This window comes from Schistosoma haematobium, chromosome 1 (genome assembly GCF_000699445.3).
Source record: "Schistosoma haematobium chromosome 1, whole genome shotgun sequence".
In the NCBI taxonomy this organism is placed as follows: domain Eukaryota; kingdom Metazoa; phylum Platyhelminthes; class Trematoda; order Strigeidida; family Schistosomatidae; genus Schistosoma; species Schistosoma haematobium.
Window position 1 is genome coordinate 65111182 of NC_067196.1, and position 25145 is coordinate 65136326.

Here is a 25145-nt window from a genome sequence, read left to right on the forward strand (position 1 = left end):
GATTTATGTGTGACCACATCTGGAGTATGGGATTCAAGCAATGAGCCTTTGTTTCAAGCATGAAGAAGATATGCTGGGAAGAGTCCAAAGACGAGGTAATAAGATGGTAAAAGGTTTATCTGGCCTATCTTATGAAGACAAACTGAAACAACTTAATTTATTTACGTTATCTTACCATAGAGTACGGGGCGATCTAATATTGGCTTATCGTATACTGAATGATGACCTTGGTATTAACATGTCTTATCTTTTACTTTCGTCAAGGACTGATCATCTGAGAGGACACTCGAAGAAAGTTCAAAAACCGAGATCAAATCGTTTACGTCTGGACTTTCGTTTCTCGCACCGAGTAGTGAATTACGGGAATATCAGCACCTTCTGTTGATGTATTCAGAACGATGTTGAACCTCTACATCGTTACAAACTGAAAGGATTATTATGACCTCCTATCCTTATTACTGAATTTTGAAACAGCGTCTTTCAAATAGTATGGCATACTGCCCTTGAAATGCCTAGTTTGGCCTTGGAAGTCTCGTGACTGACTTCAACCAATAACAACTCCAGTTGGAGTCCTCACGTTTTCTTATAAGAACAAGGAAAACTTTTTATAGCCTAACGTAATTGTAAGACATAAATCAGTCTGCATAGGTCGAACATATCTAGTCTACAAAGGAAAGTAGCTAGTATACTATAGTAAACTATAGCTATATATAGCTATAGTTTACTAACTATGGTTTAAACATAAGTTATTCTCCTGTTGGATTTCTTAAGAAATGAATAATTATTCATTTATTTTATAGGAAGTCAAACAAAATGGCTATACCGACTAAAACAGTACATGAGTGGCTTGAGGATGTGCATAATAAACGTCTTTCTACTGCCAGTTCTGCTGAAAATTTCAAGTTTCACAAATCAAGAGTAAGGCATTTGTCTGGGCCAGGCACTTTCCCAGAAAAAGATGATGCATTGGGACAGGGCGGAGTACTTTACTGGATGTCACGTGATCAACGAGTTCAGGGTAATACAATCTAAGGTTATATTTTTTTGGCTTTTTAGTGTTAATAATTAGTGAGGAAATCATATTTGTTGCTCAGTTCAGACTTACTTAAGTTGATATGCGATTGCCAAAGCCATATAGGGTTATGTCCTGATTTACTGACAATCTAATTCAAGATCAATTCCAACTAAATTTTTTTATTTATTTTAACACATAGATATTGGTACAAGGAGGCACCAAATACATATGCGCCACACAAATCTCATTTGATATTTGTGAGGGCTGTGATACTGCTCGGGTGCCCAAACCGAAGCAACTACAAGCTGGGTATTTATTTTTCTTTCGTTCTATTTAGTTGAGATGGATTTGTTTATGCACTCAGTTCTCACTAATGTTTCTCGAACTTCGCTATCCATGCGTATATTTAAGCCCTATAGTGTTGTGACATGTGTTCAAACCTAGTCATTGCACTCAACTATTGGTAGTTTTCCCCTATAATTATTCATTACAACAGCGTACAGGTCAGTCAGCTACAACGTAGGACCAGGCACATATGTGCATCGGTCCAGGTTGCCATACCGCATCAGCACAATAAGATGAACACCGGATTCACAGCAGTGGTTAGGTCAAAGGTGGTAATATATAAGAGAAAGATTGCATATAGAGATATAGTACAAGAAGAAAGAATTAGTTCGTAGAAAGAAAGATATGAAGTGATTTTAATCTCTTAGTTTAAGGGAAGACAGGGAGTGTATACACCGACGCCATTGTGATCGATTCTGAGCCATGTCACCAAGAGTCTCCAACCATTAGTAACGAGTCACGCGAACCCCAACCAAGTAAGTAGTCTGCATCTACTAACATGGCTCAGACCAGAAGTTAGTGAATTCAAGCACTAATGCCACGTTTTGGTTTGGCCGCCTCTTACTTTCTTCCAATCATTCCGAACACTAGTCAGCATTGCGCGTCGTGGTAGTCGGTGTTCAGGCATACGTAACACGTGGCCCAACCATCTCAGTCGATGAAGACTCACAACCTCATCAACTGATTTACCATCATTCCCTGATACCCTGCGTCTAACCTCACTATTACTTACCCGGTGATCCCAGCAGATGCCAGCAATATTTCTAAGGCATCTGTGGTCAAATACTAATAGCTTACGAGTGTCTTCTACTCTTAATGGCCATGTTTCGCTGCCGTAAAGTAAAACAGAACGAACTGCCGCGCACTATACTCGTCCTTTTATTGATAGACGGATATCTCGCCTTCGCCAAAGGTGACGTAAGTTGGCAAAAGCCAAACGAGCTTTTCGAATCCGTGCTGAGATTTCGTCAGACACCAACCCATTATGGCTGATCAGACTTCCAAGATAAGTGAAGTTGTCAACGCGTTCGACTGCTTCACTCCCTATCCTTAGTTCAGGTGTTGACGCAGACCAGTCCTGAAGCAACAACTTGCATTTAGAGGGAGAGAAGCGCATTCTAAACATTCTGGCATTGTTGCTTAGTGCTACCAAAAGACTCAGCATTTTGTCAGCGTCTTCACCAAACAGGACTATGTCATCTGCGTATTCTAAGTCAATAAGTGGACCTCCTGGATGGAGATCAATACCCGAGAATTCAGTCGACGAGAATGTTATTTCCATCAGTCGGTCTATGATGAAGTTAAACAAAAATGGGGAAAGTGGACAGCCTTGACGGGCACCACTTGAGGTTACAAAAGTAGATGACAGTTCGCCATAAGCTCTGACTCGACTAGTAGTGTTCGAGTAAAGAGCCTTCACAAGATTTATGTACTTCTGTGGTACGCCTTTCAATGACAGACACTGCCACAGAATCTCGCGATCTACCGAGTCAAATGCTGCCTTTAAGTCGAGAAAGACCACCATTGTCGGACGCCGATAAGTATGCCTGTGTTCTAGAATCTGACGAATGGTGATTATGTGGTCGATGCAGCCACGACCAGGTCTGAAGCCAGCTTGAGTCTCTCGTGTTTGCAGTTCACGAGTCTTAGTAAGGCGTCTGATAATTATCGAGGCTAGTATTTTAGATACTATATTAGTTAAACTAATCCCTCTGTGGTTGTCACAGGATGATTTTGACCCTTTCTTATATATTGGGACGATAAGTGATTGTGACCAGTCAGATGGGATAACGTCTAACTCCCAGATCCTAGCTTAAATATTAGTCAACCTAATCGCTAAAATTGGACCACCATCCTTAAAGACCTCTGGAGCCAGTCCATCTGGACCAGCTGCCCTTCCTCGTTTCAGATTAACTATAGCCTTTTGAACTTCAGCAAGAGTTGGGGGACCTACTTCAATGTTCCATTCACACTGTCTGGGAATGGAGGGTAGTTGTAGAGTAGCTGAAGGCCAGTTGAACTGTTCTCTGAAATGTTCCGCCCATCGTTCTAAACGTCTGGACTGGGAGCAGATGAGAGTATCGTCTTTTTCTGATATAATCTCACTTACACTTGACTTATTAATTCCAGTTTCTTTTATTAGTCTGTAAAGCTGTCTTGTGTTCCCTATAGTCGCCGCCTTTTCCATCTCTTTTGCTTTCATTGCCCACCACTGCTCACGGTCGTTTCTTAGACTTTTTCTTAACCTAGATCTGATTTGTTGTCGCTCTTCATCATGTTCGGAACCTGATGCGACGAGATTGCGAGAATCCATCAGTGTGATAGACTTTGAAGAAATCCACTGGTTCTTTGTAACCCTGTGGTTTAAATCACTGATAGATGTCACTGCTGTTTCCACAGCTGTTTGTATGGCTTTCCAAGCAACAACTGGGTCAACCTCGTCTTCAGAACTACCTAATCGTGACCTCAGTTGTTCCTGGAACCTACTTTTGGTTTCCTCGCTACTCAGTTCGGTTCTAATGGGTCTTTTTACTGTGGCTTTTTTGCGTCCAGTGAGGCGCAAGTAGATGCGTGCCCGTATTAGGGCATGGTCGGAGTCCAAGCAGGTACTCCAGAATGAGCGACAATCTTCTATCGACCCTCTCCAACGATGACTGATGGCAATATGGTCTATTTGAGTCCATCGTTAGTTTGGTGTAGGGGGTTGCCATGTTAGACGATGTCTTTCCTTATGCTTAAAATTTGTGTTTGCTAAAAATAAACGATTGTCTGAGCACAGTTGCAGCAGACGATCACCATTATCTGTTCGCTGTGCCGGAATACTAAAATACCCACCTAAATGCCTTTCTGTTTGGTTTAAGCTACCTATCTGAGCATTGAAGTCACCCCCTATGAGTACTATGTCTGAGCGTTTAGCTTTCTGAAGAAGTTCAGAAAGCTTTCTGTAAAATTCATCTTTCACATCATCTGAGCTGCAGTCGGTGGGAGCGTAGGCAGAAACGACGAAAAGGCAACGACGTGTATCCCTATCCTTCCGAGTTCTTACGGAGCCGTTTAACCGAACAGCACATAGACGACTGTTGACGGGGATCCACTCTAGCAGTGCTTGTTCCGCCCTCATGCTTAGTGCTATGCCTACACCTGCCAGTCCACGAGAACTGGCCATCGGGTCACCAGATACACGGAGGGTTTATCTCGTTGGCTCTCCGTTTTGCCGAGGTGAGGTCAAGTGAATGACCACACTGGAATCCTGTATGCGTGTTTCGGAGACACAGCATACATCAATGGAAAGAGACTCTAGGGTTTTAGCCAAGGAAGCCTGTTGACCGATTTGACATAGGGTGCGTACGTTGAAGGCTCCAATGTGTAGTTTAGAGCGAGGTTTCAGTAGACCTGGGACAGGGTTTTGAGCACTAGAATCGTTGGCTATGGTGACACTTGAGGAGGAAGCCGAAAGAGGAAGTTTAGAGTGGAAAGTCGATGTAGGAGGAATAATAGGAATTGAAGAGGAAGGTTGATTATGAATACAGTGGTCTCGAGTGCTGTTAGAGGTATGAGGGCGGTTATCACTTCCCGGTTGCCCACACCGTGGAAGGGTTGTTCTGGAGGTGTCTGAAAAGGAAATTGGATTAGAGGCGGTCTCAGTGACCTGAGAGCGTGACCGCAGTGCCCAAGGGCAACTGCTTGAGGCCGGTCGCGCACGGCCTTTTCGTGGGAGGTTTTTGACGTGTTAGCTCCGTTCTTCAAAGGGCCTTACCGCCGGAGACGGAAATCCGTGAGGTAAGTCGAGGTGTGCATTTTGGGGGTCGACCTTTTCTAACCCCACCCCTCCTTGTGGGAAGGCAGCATCGTTGTCATGCTGGTTATCTGAAGGAAACACCTTACTGCTGTCACACCTCTGTACAGTCAGCAGTACGACTTCGCCTTCGGACCTTGGGTTTGTTGCTTTTAGTCTTACCGCTCTTCAACCGACCTGTCTGACATGGTAGGACCTTGAGGAACGGTTGTTCCAGCCAGTATACCTCGGTTGCTTCATCACGACAGGCAAGCCCGACCACCACGTCAAGGTAGCAACAACGGTCGGGCAGCGTACAGGTACCTTAAAATGTTGACTACCAGAGGTAGTATAAGTAGATGATACGAATCTCACCACGTTTATGCAAAATAGCCGCTACCATTTAGTGTAATATCTGAGTTGTCCCAGACCTTTAATTGTCAGGTCATCTCTTGACTAGTCTCATCGTGTGATGAGTATTCTAAATTTAATCGGTATTCAGTATGTTTATCATGTTAGAAAATCTCAAGTGCCGTAAAGTGCCTGTTAATTCTACATAACCAAATCATGTGTTAGTATCATGTTCGCCACTAGATTATCGGAAGATTGGTAAATACAAATTTGATTAGTCAGTCTAAGTTGTTTCCATCGTTTTCGTGATACATGTTATTAAATTTTAGTTTAGCTGCACCGTAATTCATCCATCTTTAGTGTGCTTGTCATCGTGTTGCCTATAGTACGCCATCCAGATGAGTGATTTAATCAGTTGTTGAAATGGGTCTTAAAATGTGTTATGCAGTTTATACGGCATACTTGTTCCTGTTACCTGCAACCAAATATTTTTATTTTATCGGATAATTTAGATAACTGGGCTTTTATTTATGCACAACGTCTGGCAATTAAATTCAAAGTCCCATTGCAAGTATGTTTTTGTTTGGTTCCTGCTTACCAAGCTGATACTTTGAGACAGTTTGCATTTATGATTGGTGGACTGACTGAAGTAGAACAAGTAAGTTCATTTGTATTCATATAAAAATATTTGTTTTGGATACGTACGTATAGTGTAGATTTGGCATTCTACTTGATTATTATGGACTCAGAAGTAAACTTGTAATAAGAGATGCTTTGATTTACCAATGGTCGTTCTTTCTTACCTAAACATCTGTCATCTGATATCATCTAAGTGACTGGGTTTTCTCATGTACAAAATATTGATTATTTTTAATATGATCCTGTCATCAATATTATGTTGCTACTAAATGACTGCTGTGAAACTGGTTGACAAATGTCACGAGAATAGTAGTATTTAACTAGAAAGCTTCTATAAACTCAATCTAGTTCCTTACTGAAGCGATTCCCAACTAATTTCGAATATTTTCCTTAGTGAATTACGTTGCTTAGCCCCGAATATATTAGGAGACTTGTAGGTATCATTACCAAGGTTTGATTTGATAATTTCGAATAAATTGAGCATTGGGTTGATAGTTATAAATAAAAATAATATATATCATTGGGATATTACAAATATATCATTTTTTTATTTAGGAGACTTGGTACCAGAAGATCAAACACGATGGTTTGTTGAAAGAACTAATTTCAGGCACAATTAAGTAACAATAAATTTAAAGAAAGCGCGTAATAAACGAAACTCGAAAGAGCTTTACAGGAAATTTCTAACCAATTCTTAGATATATGAACAAATTAAAAAAATTCACAATTGTTGCAAATTTAAAAATACCTTCAAGATTGCATTCAATAAAGCTACCATGTTAGCTTCCCTGTAGAACATATTATTTACTTATCTATTTTAACACATAAACGTTGGTACAAGGTGACACCAGTTATATATGCGCCGCACTTCGTCATTCGATTTGTATGAGGGCTGGAATACCGCCTGGTTGCCCAAACCGAAGCAGGTTGTTATTTTAGGGGGACACACCGAGCATCTGAATCAGAGTTCTAATCCACAAGGCAGTAGAACGTTAAGGGATCTGAAGCCTTTTCCGTATAATTCTAGATATATGAGATTTATTAACAGGTTAACAAAAGCATCCTGATTTTATTAGTAAATTTAAATCAACATTGTACGCAGTTGTTATATATTGATTATTTGGAATGGCATAGTGGCTAATTCATCTGGTTTCCAACTAGTCCTTCTCAGGTTGGAACCCTACTCCGCCTGTCTCGGTTTGGGTAGTTGGGCTATACCACTAGTCGTCTTACACGTAGTTTGGATCAAATCGAAGTTCATGAACCTAAATGAGCTACATTAATTTGAAAGCTAAGGATGAGTGTTTTCTTCATAGTAATTTTAGATATATACTTTCTTGATGTATTACTGCAAAAAATCTTTGCTTTCCAACTATTGCCTTGTAATTATTGAGTCGTAAACGTTTTGTATCTCTGAAAATCTCTTTGTTAGTGCGACCCAGTGTTCTTTATTATGGTGCGGATTTTTAGCTCTGAAACCAATCATTCTGCTAGCAGGACAATGTAGATGAAAGCACGTTCCATACGGAATCACATTATAGCACACTGATGAGCTCATTTTTTTAGCTAGTAAGGGCTCGTATATAAATGTAGAAAACTTTGGAATCTTTCTGCATAAAACTTGTAGCTATACTTACATTTTCCTTACTGTAAGAAATTGGCTAAATTTCTGTTTTTTGGGGGCAAAGTTACGTTCCTGTCCAAGTCGTTTTCTGACTTGGGGATCAATCGGGTGGAGTAGTATCCATAGGATACTAAGCAATAAAAGTAACTAACCCGAAAAAGTAAGACTTTAACATATTCATACTTCAGTTTATGATATAATGTGTCTTGGTATCGACCACACCATAAGAACCTTTTGATTACTTGCTACTTGTGTGCTCACTGTTGGCTTACTTGAAGATAAATATATTAAAATTTGAGGGGGAGGTTGTAACAGGTCAACTCAATTAAGCCGCAGTAAAGTGCATCGTTATTGGTAACAACAGGTGATAATTGCATTGTCACTAATTGACTTGCAGTTGAAAAGCGTAGACCATTAAATGTCGATTTAGTGTGGTATTCCAGCCATTTGAAGGTAGTATAGTCTCACTCTGCAAAGTCCATAGACTTGTCTGGATTATAAAATCCACTTTCCGAGGCTTACGAACGCACCGTGTGGGCGTGAATTTGTGGGGAGATTGTTGAAACCCCTGGGTCTTGAAGCGCGGGCGCCGCGCCAAGGGGCAGGTATGGTCTACATGCATGCCGTTAACACATGAGTTTTACCTATGCATCCCTTGGCATACACAGGTATACTTACCCTGTGAGCTAATATACGTTACATGCATACCGGTTACACACACGTTTTCACTCATGTATCCCATAAAATACATATAGGTATATCCACCCACATCGGAGGGTAGATACTTACCGTTACCTTTGAACGTGTTTGGTTCGACTGATTGTCTTACTCATTGCTTGTATACCACTTGTACAAAAACTATCGTCCATGCACTTCATGACATATACATGAACATAAGCACTATCTGAGGAAGGGTTGATGGTCATCTCTTTAGTAATTGCTACCATATCTTCTTATTATGCCCTTGACATGATGAATTAGACCTCTGATTTTATTAGACATATGGCAGACATTTTTTCAGCTTACGTCCTGTTTGTGAACCTGGCACTTATCCTTTGCACATACCTACATACACGACTACACAAAACGAGACTCATGCAATCCAGACTCAAGCATCCACATAGGGCAGCCTTTCACAACTTTTACGGCCTCGAAGGGCGAACCCTGATTCACGTACAGAATAAGAGTGGTGGATTAGTCCGATATTTGCCTACCGCCTAAATTAGCTAGCAATCTTGTCCTCACTACTCAACAGATCCACGTGGAGTCTTGGAATCGGATTTTGCTGCCAGTAAATTTTCACACCACTCAAGTATTGAGAGGTTGGCTTATATGTATATATGGCCATTACTGAAGAAATTCAAACTAGTACATGATATTTCACGCAATCGGCTGAATTAAAATTGTATACTTTTGGTACAAAATGACTACCCAGTACTTCCTAATTTCGCTTTTTTTTGGTTTTCTATCCGATGTTGGTTCACGACGAAAATTGTTTACAGTATAGTAATAAAGTAATCGCAATATATTTGTAGGCAAGGTTGCTTACTCTCACCCTTTCTCTTTCTCCTGGTGATCGACTGGATCATGAAGACGTCAACATCTAAAGGAAAACGCGGGATACAATGGACATCTAGGATGCAGTTGGATGATCTAGACTTCGCAGATGATCTGGCCCTTCTATCACACACGCAACAACAAATGCAGGAGAAGACCACCAGTGTAGCAGCACTCTCAGCAGCAATAGGTCTCAACATACACAAAGGGAAAGCAAGATTCTCCGATACAACACAACACGCACCAATCGAATCACACCTACCGGAGAAGATTTGGAGGATGTAAAAACGTTTACATATCTGGGCAGCAACATTGATGAACACGGTGTGTCTGATGCAGATGTGGAGGCGCGGATCGGCAAAGCAAGAGCAGCATATTTACAACTGAAGAACATCTGGAACTCAAAGCAACTGTCAACCAACACCAAGGTCAGGATTTTCAATACAAATGTCGAGACAGTTCTTAGGGGGCCACTCCCCGAGCCTGCGACCTGAAGGTCCGACCCACAAGGCAGCAGAGCATCGTAAGGAAATGCAGTCTCATGGTAGCCGGTCACCAACAATTGGTTCGTACGCCATTTGTTCTTTCAGGATACTGGAGCCCATGTGCACCATTGGTTTGGAATCAGTGTTTTCAAACTCCCCTAGGTGAATTCACCGTGTCCACTGGCCCGGTTAAAGCGCCAGACATTCGCTTTTCGTCCTCTCATTTTCGTAAACAACACCGCCGCCACGAGAAGGCAGTGAGTAGGACTTGCCTGACAGAGGCTATATACGCGTGGCCATTTGAGAGCATTTGGAGAGGGAGAGCGGACTCTCCCCACTCTCGGCCGTACCAGGGCCGATTCAAATTTAGTACATACAATTAAGTCTGTTTCTGTTAATATCATGTCTTTTAGATCAAAGGTGGTTTTAAGTGAAACTTGTTCTTTTGTATTCGTATATGTATGTGGGTAGGTATGATGTGATAACTGTGATATAAGCAAGTAGTTTGTTTGTATTGTGAACTTTGAGCAAGTTGTTTTGAATGTTTGGAAAAGGGTCGGTCGAATAACTTATCCTTCCTTTCATTTGAGCGCAGCAAAGTTCAGCAATATTTCAAGTACTTCAGTTACTCGCGTTTCTTCATAGTTGGGTAAACCTTTTTGAATTTTTTGGAAATATTGGATATCGACTAAATGGTTGTTATATATAGCACGTATTAATATTACTGATTTGACCCATAGTTTTCGGAGGCTTTTTTGTGCAGCGCAGATGTTTCTTGAGACGTGTTAGTATTTCCCCAGGACAGTAGCATCACAATCGACACAATCTAATCTATTTAAAAATCCCCATCAAATCGAAACATTAATGTATGTAGATTCAATCCTATGCTAATATGAACGGGATTCTTCTTATATTCCGACTAAAACCTTTTCAAAATGTGTTTGCTGTTTCTTAGAATGCTTTGATTCTTTTTTTATTTTTTGACAGCCTTTATGCTTTTGGTGTACTTTAACTAGAACGTAAAACTACGGTAGCTTACTTATTTAAACCTGTTACCCCTTCATGGAGCACGGGTCGTCAACCAGAAATCTCCAACTAATTCTGTCCTGAACTTTCGTTTCTAATTGTTGCTAAGTTCTATCCGTTCTTTTGATATCCGCCCCCAATTCTTGGCACAATACGTTCCTTGGTCTGACTCCTTTCTCCCTGAGTATTGCGAGTCAGGGCTTGCTTTGTGATCCAGTTTGATGGTTTCTGTAATATGTCCAATCCAGCTCCAGCGTCTCTTGCTGATTTCTTCATACGAAAACTGGTTTCTTCCCTGTGACGATGATGGTTCTGCTCAATGGATCTGCAGTATTTTGCGTAGACAGCTGTTTATAACCACCTGCAGTTTTTTAATGATAGTAGTGATAGTTTTCCATGTTTCATTGCCGTACAACAGAACTGTTTTAACGTTGGCGTTATGTGACAGTTGTTTTGGGTTCCAGATATTCTTCAGCTATAAGGATGCTTCTCCTTGGTTTACCGACCCATACCTTCATATATGCATCAGGTCCTCTTTGTTTATCAGTGATGCTTCTCAGGGATGTAAAGGCTTCCATCTCTTCCAGAGCTTCGCCATCATATGTAATTGGGCTGGTGCTCACTGTATTGCATTTCAGGATCTTATCTTTTTCTACGTGAATATTCAGGCCTGCTGTTGTGAAAGCCGCTGGTATACTGGCGTTCTTCATTTGCATTTGTTACTGTGTGTGGGATAGAAAGGCTAGGTCATCTATGAAGTCCCAATCACCTAGTTCACTGAGACGTGGAAGTCTCCATAGTCCAGTCAACAACCAGAAGGAAGAGGAAAGGTAAGGGTAGGAAACCCTATCTGATATTAGTCTTCACTTGGAACGCATCTACGGGCTACTCCTCATCCACAACTTCGCAGTTCAGTTTCTAGCAGGAGTTCCGTATAATGATGACAATTTTCTCAGGTACTTTATAGTGCCGAAGAAGATTCCATAAAGTTCACAATTGATTGATCACTGGGTGATGATCAGTGTCATGTGTGTCAAGTCCTTCTTAGTGCAGATGGAATCCTATCGACCAAGTTACAATGTGGCCACCAGTCGAGATGACTCGACACTGCGTGCACTATACTGAGATAAGATCGTGGTTAGAGGTAGTCAACAGGAAACCCTGAACCCGGGTTTCGTGCTCTCATGAAACATCGTAAGAACTACCTCTATATCTTGATCTAATGTTTCTGGTCGTATGCTATTTGGTCCCTCTTCTGTGGCACTCTTGATTTGTTTGATGGCCTTGTTAGTTTTTCCTGTCGTCCGAGTCTCATCTGTGGAGAGGTCTGTGTATACGACTTCGGTGTCGGGTGGATTCAGTAGCACTGGTTTATTTAAGAGCTCTTCAAAGTGTTCTACCCACTTGTTCTGCCGTCCTTGGGCCTCAGTAATTGATCTGCCTTCTTTGTTCTTGGCTGGTCGCTCTGGTTTACGATATTTCCCTTCTGATTTCTTGGTTGTTTCATATAGTTCCCCCATATTTCCTTCTCTTGAAGCTTTATCTGCTGTCATTGCTGGATATTCTACATATTTCCGCCTGTCAGCTTTAATGCTCTTCGCCACTCGTTTTTTGCTCCTATATACTCTGGATTTCGCTGCTCTTTTTCGGCTCTTGGCTACTGTCTTCTCATTTTTCCTATCTTTAGTCTTGGACAGGATATCAATAGCGACCCATCCTGGTGTTTCTTGCTCCCCAGCCTTTTCTAGCTTATTGAAGTTATTACTTCTCTAGTCTCTTTCCAGTTCTCTATCGTGGTTCCTCCTTCCAATAGATCTTGTAAGGCTTGGGTCTTGTTGCTGAGGTCTATCTTTGAGTTGCTGAGTTTGTTAGCATCTCGAAGAAAAGCTGTATTAAAGTTTAATTGTGTTGCTTATCCGGTTGTCTGAAACTATATTGGCCCTTCTTGTTCTTGCGTTTTCCATCAACCTTCTGAGTTTATTTTGATGCAAATGTAATCGATCTGATTCTACGAGATGTGTTCCGATGAAACATGCGTTTGTGGGAGAAAATAGTACCCGTTATAACCATGTTAAAAGCACATAGATTTTGGAGTCTCACCATTCTCGTTCCTTTATCCTACCCGACCGTTGTTGCTGCCTTGACGTGGTGGTCGGGCTTGCCTGTCGTGATGAAGCAACCGAGGTATACTGGCTGGAACAACCGTTCCTCAAGGTCCTACCATATCAGGCAGGTCGGTTGAAGAGCGGTAAAACTAAAAGCAACAAACCCAAGGTCCGAAGGCGAAGTCGTACTGCTGACTGTACAGAGGTGTGACAGCAGTAAGGTATTTTCTTCAGATAACCAGCATGACAGCGATGCTGCCTTCCCACAAGGAGGGGTGGGGTTAGAAAAGGTCGACCCCCAAAATGCACACCTCGACTTATCTCACGGATATCCGTCTCCGGCGGTAAGGTCTCAACAAGTACGGAGCTAACACAAAAATTACCCATAAAAAGGTCGTGTGTGACCAACGTCAAGCAGTTGTCCCTCGGGCACTGCGGTCACGCTCTCAGGTCACTAAGACCACCTCTAATCCAATTTCCTTTTCAGGTACCTCCAGAACAACCCTTCCACGGTGTGGGCAACCGGGAAGTGATAACCGCCCCCATAACTCTAACAACACTCAAGACCACAACCTCCTACCAGATCCTGTCCATACCAACCTCGGCGTTTAGGTCTCCCATCGAGATGGTCAGGTCTTTTTCCGGACAGTTCTCCACGATGAACTGCAGTCTCTTAAATATAATTTTCATCATCTTTGCTGCCATCATCGGTGAGCACATAGCACTGAGTGGTGTTTATTGTAGTCCCTTCCTTCCTTGTTTTGAAGGATGCTTTGATGATCCTGGAGCCATGAAATTCTCATCCTATAAGTGCTTTTCGCAGTATCAGCGCAACTCCTTGTTTGTGTGACGAATTTTCTTCATGATCAGAGTACAACAACACTTATTCCTGAAGCTAGTCTTTTATGTCCACCTTGGGTCTAATGGATTTCACTTATTCCAAACAAAGCAAGGTTGTATCTTTTCATTTCTGCTGCTATTTGAAAGTTTCTTCCCGGTCTCCCACATAACGCGGACATTTCATGTGCCTATACTAATATTTGCTCTGGTTGCCAGTAGATATATCGGCCTCGTGGTTTCTAAAGAATCTTGGCTTTCACTTTAAAGCGTCATAACCTTTATATGTGAAACCCCTTCAGCTCTCAGGATAGCATAAGTGTTTTGAGTGAATTCTTTCTTTAAGTGTATATCAAGGTATTTTTTCACTGAATGCGGTTGCTAACCCCCATGTTCAACCCTCCTCCTTTATCCGGGTTTGGGATTGTCAGTAGCTTTAGAAAGGCTTGAGGCAGAGCAATTTATGATATTTTAGGTGATATTTACAAGAAAATCATTAAACTGAAAAATGCGTATTATTTCAAGTTCTTTTTATCTTCTGGTATGACAAGTTCAGTATTTTCAATGAACATACTGAGAGAAATACAACGCTTAATATTGATAGGATGTGTGGATTTAAGATGTATATCCCAATGTAGATGTTTTGGTCTACGGCAAATTGTTAGATCCAGAGTTGTATTACATTTTTTATAACTAAGCAGTCTAAAAATATTGGCTCATTATTATTATACCCAATATCTTAATGTTAAACTATTCTTGTTTTAAAAAGTGTTAACTCGCAGTGCAACACATCATAAAGATATAGTCTAGTTTTGACTTCCATGTTTGTGCATTCATTCAGATTTTCGTTAAGAGTGAAATAAATTTATTACGTTATATCTATGAAGACTCTGTTGGTTTCTCCTTCATAGGAATGTCGTTCATTGAATATCCCATTCCATTTGTTGATTACCTCCAATCAAATTGATAGACCTGAAGATGTATCTTCTGGATGCAAGCACAGATGGTCCGATGAAAATGCTCGATTTAATCAAACTGATCAAGTAGAAAAAAACTTTCTTTATGAAACGTATGTTGCAAAATCAGTTGTTGGTTTGGCAAAGCTATTGAATGTTGGATGTTTGGTCACAGACTTCTGTCCTTTAAGAGCACCTCGTTCATGGATAAAAAAAATTATTGATGAACTACCTAATAATATCCCTTTTTGTGAAGTAAGACTTCTGTTGTATAAAAGTTGTTTTTTTAATTTATATAGGAATTTTGGTTTTAAATTTATGTAGTTATTTCATTGTTGCTTCCTAACAAATGGTAATCAGGTGTTTATTACATCCTCAAAGAAACCAACTGATCATATATTTTTGAATGGAGTACTTCCTAGACGCTCGAACCGATATAGGTGGGTTTTTCCATGAAGTATCACTTCCCTAACCTTCGATCTAAGGGTCTAATCCACAAAGTACTAGAGCAATGTCAAGAAATGCAGTCTTGTGGTAGCGTATGATTAAAATCAGTTCATATGTCACTTGTTACTTTAAGATCCTGGAGCCCATGTTCACTAATATTTTTTCAATGTTGTTCGGTTCCCCAATGGATTGTTTATAACTACCAATTTAGGTCTAAACGCTAGACATCTGCCTTTTCACTTTTTGTAATCGTACCCTTACGTGAAGAAGGTCAATAGGACTATTCTTATAGAGGTTATAAACATGTGGTTTTGTGAGAACATTTTGAGTTAGAGTGAAATCTTTCCATCTTTGCGTACCGTGGTGTTGAAGGGTTTATAGACGACAGCGTAATCACGTTTATCAAGTTACAGATGGCACTTATCAAGATACAGAAAAGTCTGATGCTTTAAACGTACTGACTCATATAGTATGCCTCGTGTAGTAAAACAGTATTATTTATTGAATAGGAAACGTGATGTAACGAGTTACAAATATTTTGTTTATTGGTTTTACTGTTTTATCCTTTTGTTTTTGAGGTGATGAAAGTTCCATTATTCACAGGGTGTATATAATAAAAGTTTCATTACAGGCGTTTGGCGTTGATTCGATAAGTGAAAATTTAGCTACGAATTTCCTTTCCTATGCAACGTAGTAGGTTTTTACGATTGTTACTCTATCGCCTTTTGTTTAATATGACTGTATACGTAGTATTAGCTGAGCTTTTTCTAAAATATCGTTTATAAAAAATGGTAGCATCCGACTTTCTGCTAAACATATGTATTTCACTAGCTTCAGAGTCCTGGCTTATAGATTAATTGTTAATTATTTTTAACCAGGTTGATGCCCATAATATTGTTCCAGTTTGGTGTGGATCAGAAAAACGAGAGTATTCTGCTCGAACTATCAGATCAAAACTATTTGAACAATCTCCGAAGTTTCTAACAGATTTCCCACCTATTATTAAACATACTTGTTCAAGTGAAACTACTGTCCTTCCTCCGGTATGCTTGCTTTAACTTTATTTCAATTTATTAAATTATCTGCCCATTACACTACTTTCAGTTCTCGTAATAAGACTTTGTTTTTCTGTACTTTCAGTAGACTCTTTCTTTATTTTTAGATGCCACTGAAGACAATTACTTCTAAGGTTTTCTCACCAGTTTTGTTTTTGAATTTTCATCTGTGGCCAATTTTTTTTCAGTGCGATGATCGGTCTTGCCTGTCCTATGGAAATTGTTCTTAAAGGTTCCCTAACGCCAAGCAGATCAGTTACAAAACAGTAAAGCTAAAGGCAATAAATTCCAGTCATGAGGATGACGCCAGACTGCCGACTGTACTGGATTGTATTGACATTGAGGTATTCCTATAGGATGATCAGCATCTCCAGAAACTACCTTCTCTTAAACGAAATTAAGTTAGGAAGGTCTATCCTAAAATGGCATTTCTCTCTCCTCTAGTAATTTTCGTCCCTCACAGTGATGCTTGAAAAGTAAGCAGCTGATATCCAAAAAGCGGAAAAAGAGACAAAGAAGTCAGTCTAAAATATGTGCAATGAATATATCATACCTTTTTCGTTCTGTTTTACCTTATAGCTGCAAAACGTGGTTACTAAAGGTAGAAGATACTTGTAAGTTACTAATATTTAATCACAGATGTCTTAGAAATATTGCTGGCATCACTGGGTAAGTAATAGTGAGGTTAGACGTAGGGTATTAGGGAATGATGGTAAATCAGTTGTCGAGATAGTGAATCTACATCGACTGAGATGGTTGGGCCATGTATTATTCATGTCCAACCACCGATTACCACGGCGTGCAATGTTGATTAGTGTTGGGGACGGATGGAAGGAAATTAGGGGTGACCAAACTAAAACGTGTCGTCAGTCCACAATGTCACTAACGTCTGATCTGAACCATGTTGGTATATGCAGACTACTTGGTTAGGGTCCGCTCAACTGTCGTAACCAATTATTGGAGACTCTGGGTGACATAGTGACGTAGGTGTATATACTCTTTATTTTCCCTTAAACTGTGAGATTAAAACTACCTTTGTTTCTACGAACAAATTTCTTCTCCCTGTATCATATCGTTATGTGCAATCGTTTTTTGTATATTGCTACCATTGAAGTGACTGCTTCTATGAATTTGGTGTTCATCTTCTTGTGCTAATGAGGTATGGTAACTTGGACTGATGCATATGTGTGCCTGATCTTATGTTGTATTGACTGATATAATACCTTTGAAATTCACGTACAAGAATTGAATATAGTTATTCACCTAACCTGTGTGACAAACCAACATGGCTCACGCTTTGGATATCTGAAGACTTGGTAACATATTAGGTGTAATCGATAAATAAACCCATCAATGACATTATTGAACACCAACTACTTTAACCTCATCTGACCTTGGTGCGACTGTTTTTTTCCATTCACCAATCAAGCTTGTACATTTTTTCTAAACGCGACCAAGCTTCATTGACTTATTTGTTGTGTCCTCTAGTCACTGCTCAGTATGTGTCATTTTTGTTGCCTCCTTTTTTCCTTTTAATAGATTGTTTCGATTTCGGTTTTTTTTCACCAATTGTATTAATTTGTTTCTAGAAAAAGATGAAGTCTTACAAGCCTAATAGCTTGTCTGTGACTTTGGCCACACCAAGACTCTGTGCTCAATGGCCTAGGGACTTGTTTAAAAAGCTTATCTATAGCTGATTAAATTCTAACTAATTTCCAAATTAACAATAAGTACCACTGTTGGTTTCTACAATTTCACTGGGTTAATGTCTAGTAACTGTTTTTCCACTTGAACTTTTTTAGCCTGTTAATTGGGAGTTAATTTTATCTAATTATGTTGGTGACAAAAGTGTGAAACCTGTGGACTGGGCTGTACCTGGAACTCGAGCTGGTTTAGAAGTTCTATATGAATTTATCGGCAAACGTTTAAAAAAATTCGATCCTCATAGAAATGACCCTGCTCATCCAGCTCTTAGCGGATTGTCACCTTGGTTACATTTTGGTTAGTGAGCTTAATTAATCATACTGTCCATTTATATTGGAAAATGTGCATGAAATTCAACCAAAAGCTTTTCCTGTACAATTTTCATCCGAATGCTTTTTTATTTTCACTTTGTCTAAGCTGTGGACATTTCTCACTACTTAGTGTATTTCGGCTTTCGTCTACTGTAGATACTTTGAATTATGGTAATTTAACACAACAGCCTGTTGCGTCAGAGTAGTATACTGTTGGTTTTATTTTAAGGTCAAATCGCTCCTCAGCGTGCTGTTCTTGAAGTAGTTGCTGTTCAAAAGCACTTTGGACGATCGGCCGATATCTTCATTGAAGAATGCTTTAACAGAAGAGAGTTGGCCGAAAATTTTTGTTTCCATACACATTCCTATGATTCGATTAAAGGTATGTTATTTTTTGTGTAATTATATATATGTATATCGACACTTGATATAATTAACGACAAAGTAGCAAAACGTTATCAAGAAAGTTAGTAGAAGGAGTAATTAGTGACGTAATGAATCGTTCAGTTTACAAAATTTTCACTAAATTCAACTTTACCATAAATAATAACAAAGATATCGTGTAATTTGAGTGGAAATAAATTTATGCAAATTTGTACATTGTCTATCACTAAATGAACAACGACCGTGTACTACTTGCACAAAGACTACTTTTTTTAAACATTATCAACAATCGTGTGTAAATTATAAAGTGCCTCCTGGTTTTCAATGGTGATCCAGCTCAGATCGGCTCATGAATTCAACTGTTGAAATATAAAAATATTACCTAAGAGTTAGAAACTGTCAACCACCGGTCCATTGAATAGTGATCAGCTTGTGGAAAGTCTTTGATGAATTTTCTGTTCATGAATATTATTATTATTATTAGCTTTATTCAATATTATATTTTTGGTACAATATAGAATTCTCAGTACAAAGTATTTCAACAAGTTTCCGTTTCTTTCTTCTTGGTCGATCCTGACGATAAATATTGAGTGATCGCCAGTTAGATGTTAGCAGTCCAGTAAATGAACATCTGAATAATGTACATTCTTTTCGTTGTATATTGCCAGCAACGACATTGTCTCTTATTGAGCTTTTCGTAACTTTGACAACGAAAGGTTGTACACGTTTCAGAAATGCACCAGGATAGGTTATGCGATTAATAGACATAATGATATATTAAAACAAACAAAAATAGATAACTTGTTGAAATATCTAGATGGCAGGAACAGGTAGCCCAGATGCTCAAGCAGACCGCCTATAATGTTGATGTTATGAACAAACATCATAATTATGTTAGCAGATAATGTGTGTGAATCAGCATAAAGCGAATCACATTTGAAATGATTTTTAATTAGGGAAAAATAGTCAAATGTTTTAGGAAAATAATTTTCTAAGGATGTAAATATTGGTCACTGACTTTTAGACGTTTATTTCTAATAGTCATTGAACATAAAATATGAAGTGTTAAAAACGGTTAAAATTTTAAACGTCATTGTATTCCGTTATCAGATATTTGAATAATTTTAACAAGTTGTTTTTCCTGATTATTACGTAGGTGCACTTGACTGGGCACGTGAATCACTTATGACACACTCAACAGATAAACGAGATCCAGCGTACAGTAAAACTCAGATGGAAACTGCCCAAACTAATGACGATCTATGGAATGCAGCACAACGTCAATTAGTGCTCAAGGGCAAGATGCATTGGTTTCTGCGCCAGTACTGGGCCAAAAAGATACTTGAGTGGTGCGCAGAGGGTCCAGAATCGGCTATTCAAATAGCAATATACTTAAACGATCGTTACAGTTTAGATGGGACAGACCCAAATGGATACGTTGGTTAGTTTCATATATATAATTATGAATTCCTAGTCCATTTTTACGTTTACTTACATGGTTTAGTCACTTGTCTACTGTAAGAAACTACTCCTGAACATTACAAAAAGGAAAAATAATATAGACTTTTCTCTTCCCACGTAGGTATTATGTGGGCAATATGTGGTGTTCATGATCAAGGCTGGCCTGAACGACCTATTTTTGGTAAAATAAGATATATGAACTATAAAGGATGTTTACGGAAATTTTCTGTTCCTACATTTGTATCACGGTACCCCGAAAAATTGGGTTAAATAACTAAACTCACATCAAAGGGAAGGTAAAATCTAATAATTCTATATATCTGCATTTATACCTTTTTACCGTTTATTTTTGCCTATATTTTATTTCCAGTCTGATCTACTCCAAGATATTTGTCTCCTTTATATTAATAGATATTTTGTATGCCATTTGTGTTTTGTTCTCCACTTTTAGTACTTTATATTCGGATGATGAGAACTTATAAAAAGTAATTCTAAATAACAACTTCCTCCTTCCATCGGTGTTGTCGAAAACGTAATTCATTATTGCTCATCTTGACTTGGGCAACTGAACACTGAAAAACTCATGAGTGGATAGCTCAACAGAGTTGTTCTGCGCTACATTTAGTTGGTCTATCTGGATACTTCAGCAAATAATGATCCTATAGTTTCAGTTTATGATAGTCATTTATTTTGGGTGGTGCGAAGTGAAACTCAGGCATTTTCAACTGGGATATTTGGGAGATTCTCTCAAACAGTGATTTTCAGCTACATTATGTCACCTGTATATTTCTAGTCAATTGAGTTTTCAGATAACTAACCACCGAAAAACTTGGTTAGAGCTGTCTATAGTGGTTTTCATAAAAAAAAATGGATGGAAATAATAAGTAACTGTTGGTGATAAAATGTACTATTTGTAGTTACCCGAAATGATAAATTTTCGTAAGTTTTTATACAATAATAGGATGTTTCTTAGAAAGCATATTTGAGTGGGGAGCTCAACCGCAAGAACATTCAAAATAACTTGATTCCTAAAATTGGACTCCGCCGTTCAATCGGGCAATTTCAAATTATTTACCGTATACTATAATTGGCTACTAAGTTAGCTCTGTCGATGTTATCTTTGTAGGATTATTGTTTTCGAGTGAACCAAATATCATCCCGTGACCTGCAATTTCTTTTTACCTATTGGTTAATGCGTGAGTGCCCATTCCATACATATTTCTGTGGACGCTGTATAATAGGATCCAGTCGATTAATGTGTAGTTTTTCTATAGCTAAGTAGTATTCCAATAGGTTTACAGCTGTCCACTAACGAGTGTTTATAGACTAGAATGATCCATAGTAGTCGGATTAAGTCAAGTAATTGGGAAGCAATATGACTGCTTAACACGGGTTTTGTAAATAAATTCGCCATGTTTATACATTTCACATTGTTTATTGTGAGGAATAAGGCGTGATGAATTGTCTATTTTAACAATAGAATAAGAAACTGCATTGTTTAGTATTTTAAGATGTAAACCTTAAGTGTACCTATAAGAAATTTAATAACAGCTTGAAGTACAATTTATTGCAGAACGAAAAAACTGATGAGTAGAAAGATAGTTTACTTGATTGCCAGTTTAGACTGATTGTGTAATAACTAGTAAGTCGTTTCCTCTGAGATAAGTTTTATTTATTTATTTAAACACAACATTGGTACGAAGGAGTACCAAATATGCGCTACACAATAACAATGAGGCCAGTAGCAGTTATCATTGTTTTGTGTGAGCTCTGTGATACTGCCCAGGTGCTCAAACCGAAGCAGGTTGTTATTTTAGGGGGGCAGTCCCCGAGCATCTGAATTAGAGGTCTAATCCACACGGTAGTAGAACAACGTTAGGAGGTGCAGTTTCATGGTACCTGGTGACCAAAAATAGGTTCATACGCCTTTTGTCCCTTCAGGATCCTGGAGCCCATGTGCATCATGGGTTTGGAATCAGGGTTTTCCAGCTCCCCTAGGTGGATCCTCCGTGTTCACCAACCCGGTTAAAGCGCCGGACACTCTCTTTTTGTCCTCTCAATTTTGTAAACACCCCCACCGAGAGAAGGAAGTGAGTAGGACTTCCGTGGCAGTGGCTGTACACGCGTGGCCATGTGGAGAGGGAGAGTGGACTCTTCCCACTCTCGGTCGTAACAAGGCATTTGGGGGCAGTTAACGAACTCTGACGTACTGCTTAATTAAATTTCCAATTAAAATCCCAATTTTAGCTAAAGATCTTATTGGTACAAATGCCTTTTTCAAACCAAAAGGCACTAAATAGCTTTGACATCAGTTGTTAGAAAACAACTACCTATTTTTAGAACCTTGATTTAAACGACAGTAGTTGTTGTTTAGCTTCGCCACATTTGATAGATGATTTAGTAAATACGTGCTGTCCAAATGTATCCTGTAAGTGTTGGTTTAGCAACAGATTTCTGTATGTAGCCCATTCGAATGTGCATTAGTTGCTTTGTGTGGAAACAACTAGGGTATTGTGGAATTACAAAACGAAATAACATTAATTCTTAAAAGTGATGGTCGCTTTGGCCCATCTTATTTAGTTACAGCCGTCGAATCTCTAGGTGTGTGTAGCCTTGAATTGTCTGTCCGATCATATATTTAGCTTTTATATATCTAAAAAAGCTTATTATTATCTAGTGTCCAGAGAAGACGATTTTTTCGAAAACTTACCACATGTATTTATTCCATGTTTTACAAGATCTACTCAAATAAGAGTGAACTACCATGGAGAACAACTAGAAAAGGATCAAAGACGCACGAACTTCAACATGCCAGATGGTTCTGAGCCGCAACAAGCATGGTAAAGAATGTGTCTCAGTCGAAACCCTGGCCGTGATTCAAGAAATGAAGAACAAGAAGACAGCAATTAACAACAGCCGAACAAGAACAGAGAAAGTCAAGACACAAGTTGAATACTCTGAAGCAAACGAGCAAGTGGAGAGGACTAGTAGAGCTGACAAGCAGAAATACATGGAAGACCTAGAAACAGGAGGGGAAAGAGCTGCAAGAGAAGGAAACATCAGAAAACCATATGACAACAGAGAAACTGTCAGGGAAATGTAGTAAACCAGAGAGAGCGGTCAAGGACGAGGAAGACAAGACAGTCACTGAGATTCCAGAACAGAGGGTAGGACACTTTGAAGAACTCTTGAATAGGCCAGCTCCATTGAATCCACCGGATAATCAAGCAGCACCTACAAACCTTCCTATAGATGTCGCTCCACCAACGATCGAAGAAATCAGGATGCCTGGTCATCAGACAAATCAAGAATGGGAAAGCAGCAGAAGCTAACAGCATTCTAGCCGAAACACTGATTACGCACAGAAGTAACTGCAAACATGCTTCACGTTCTATCCAGAAACATTTGGGAGAAAGAACAAGTGCCGACAGACTGGGAAGTAAGATTCATCATCACAATACCGCAAAAAGATCTGAGAAAGTGTGGAAACTACAGAGGCACCGTATTACTTCCACTGAAGCTGCTCTCATTTAACCACGTGTTCATAGTCACCCTCCGCCTTCTCGCAGGAGTGTTCTTAACGAAGTTGAAAGGACGAAAAGCGAGCGTCCTTTGTTTAAAGCGGACTGATAGGTACGGAGGGTTTAGATAGGGGAGTTGGAAAAGCCAAATTAATGAACTCTTGTATCGTGGAGAAACAGACGGCGTATGAACCATATTTTGGTAACCGAAGTGGTCCCCTAGAAAAATTATAGCACCTGGAAATTCAGTGCAATTACTAGTATTAAATAATTGAATAGTACAAATTTCGTTGTCGCGAAAATTCTATACAGTAGATTTATCAATACTTTACGATTGTCTTTTAGGACTAGTCAGCTACAACGTAGGACCAGGCACATATATGCATCGGTCCAAGTTGCCATACCGCATTAACACAGCAAGATGAACACCGGATTCATAGGAGTAGTTAAGTCAATGGTGGTAATATATAAAAGAAAGATTGTATATAAGGATATAGTACAGGAAGAAAGAATTAGTTCGTAGGAAGAAAGATATGAAGCGATTTTAATCTCTTAGTTTAAGGGAAGACAGGGAGTGTATACACCTACGCCATTGTGATCGATTCTGAGCCATATCACCAAGAGTCTCCAACCATTAGTAACGAGTCACGCGAACCCCAACCAAGTAAGTAGTCTGCATCTACTAACATGGCTCAGACCAGAAGTTAGTGAATTCAAGCACTAATGCCACGTTTTGGTTTGGCCGCCTCTTACTTTCTTCCAATCATTCCGAACACTAGTCAGCATTGCGCGTCGTGGTAGTCGGTGTTCAGGCATACGTAACACGTGGCCCAACCATCTTAGTCGATGAAGACTCACAACCTCATCAACTGATTTACCATCATTCCCTGATACCCTGCGTCTAACCTCACTATTACTTACCCGGTGATCCCAGCAGATGCCAGCAATATTTCTAAGGCATCTGTGGTCAAATACTAATAGCTTACGAGTGTCTTCTACTCTTAATGGCCATGTTTCGCTGCCGTAAAGTAAAACAGAACGAACTGCCGCGCACTATACTCGTCCTTTTATTGATAGACGGATATCTCGCCTTCGCCAAAGGTGACGTAAGTTGGCAAAAGCCAAACGAGCTTTTCGAATCCGTGCTGAGATTTCGTCAGACACCAACCCATTATGGCTGATCAGACTTCCAAGATAAGTGAAGTTGTCAACGCGTTCGACTGCTTCACTCCCTATCCTTAGTTCAGGTGTTGACGCAGACCAGTCCTGAAGCAACAACTTGCATTTAGAGGGAGAGAAGCGCATTCTAAACATTCTGGCATTGTTGCTTAGTGCTACCAAAAGACTCAGCATTTTGTCAGCGTCTTCACCAAACAGGACTATGTCATCTGCGTATTCTAAGTCAATAAGTGGACCTCCTGGATGGAGATCAATACCCGAGAATTCAGTCGACGAGAATGTTATTTCCATCAGTCGGTCTATGATGAAGTTAAACAAAAATGGGGAAAGTGGACAGCCTTGACGGACACCACTTGAGGTTACAAAAG

The 25145-nt window shown here is 39.6% G+C and overlaps 1 protein-coding gene across 1 annotated transcript; it reads left to right on the top strand.

The window, feature by feature from the left end:
* The first annotated feature begins 479 nt into the window (after nt 1-479).
* On the top strand, nt 480-25145 carry MS3_00001871 (uncharacterized protein). Its single transcript, XM_051209377.1, has 8 exons — nt 480-1018; nt 5999-6144; nt 14671-14970; nt 16041-16205; nt 18020-18218; nt 18462-18614; nt 19773-20057; nt 20199-25145. Exons 1-8 carry the CDS (start codon nt 814-816, stop codon nt 20345-20347), a joined length of 1602 nt encoding a protein of 533 aa, XP_051074831.1. The 5' UTR covers nt 480-813; the 3' UTR covers nt 20348-25145.

Excerpts from the sequence above, each read along its gene's own strand:
- MS3_00001871 (XM_051209377.1), top strand. The coding sequence starts at position 814 with ATGGCTATACCGACTAAAACAGTACATGAGTGGCTTGAGGATGTGCAT. Across the intron at positions 1,019-5,998 it reads ACGTGATCAACGAGTTCAGG|ATAACTGGGCTTTTATTTAT; the intron begins GTAATACAATCT and ends CGGATAATTTAG. Across the intron at positions 6,145-14,670 it reads GACTGACTGAAGTAGAACAA|GAATGTCGTTCATTGAATAT; the intron begins GTAAGTTCATTT and ends TCTCCTTCATAG.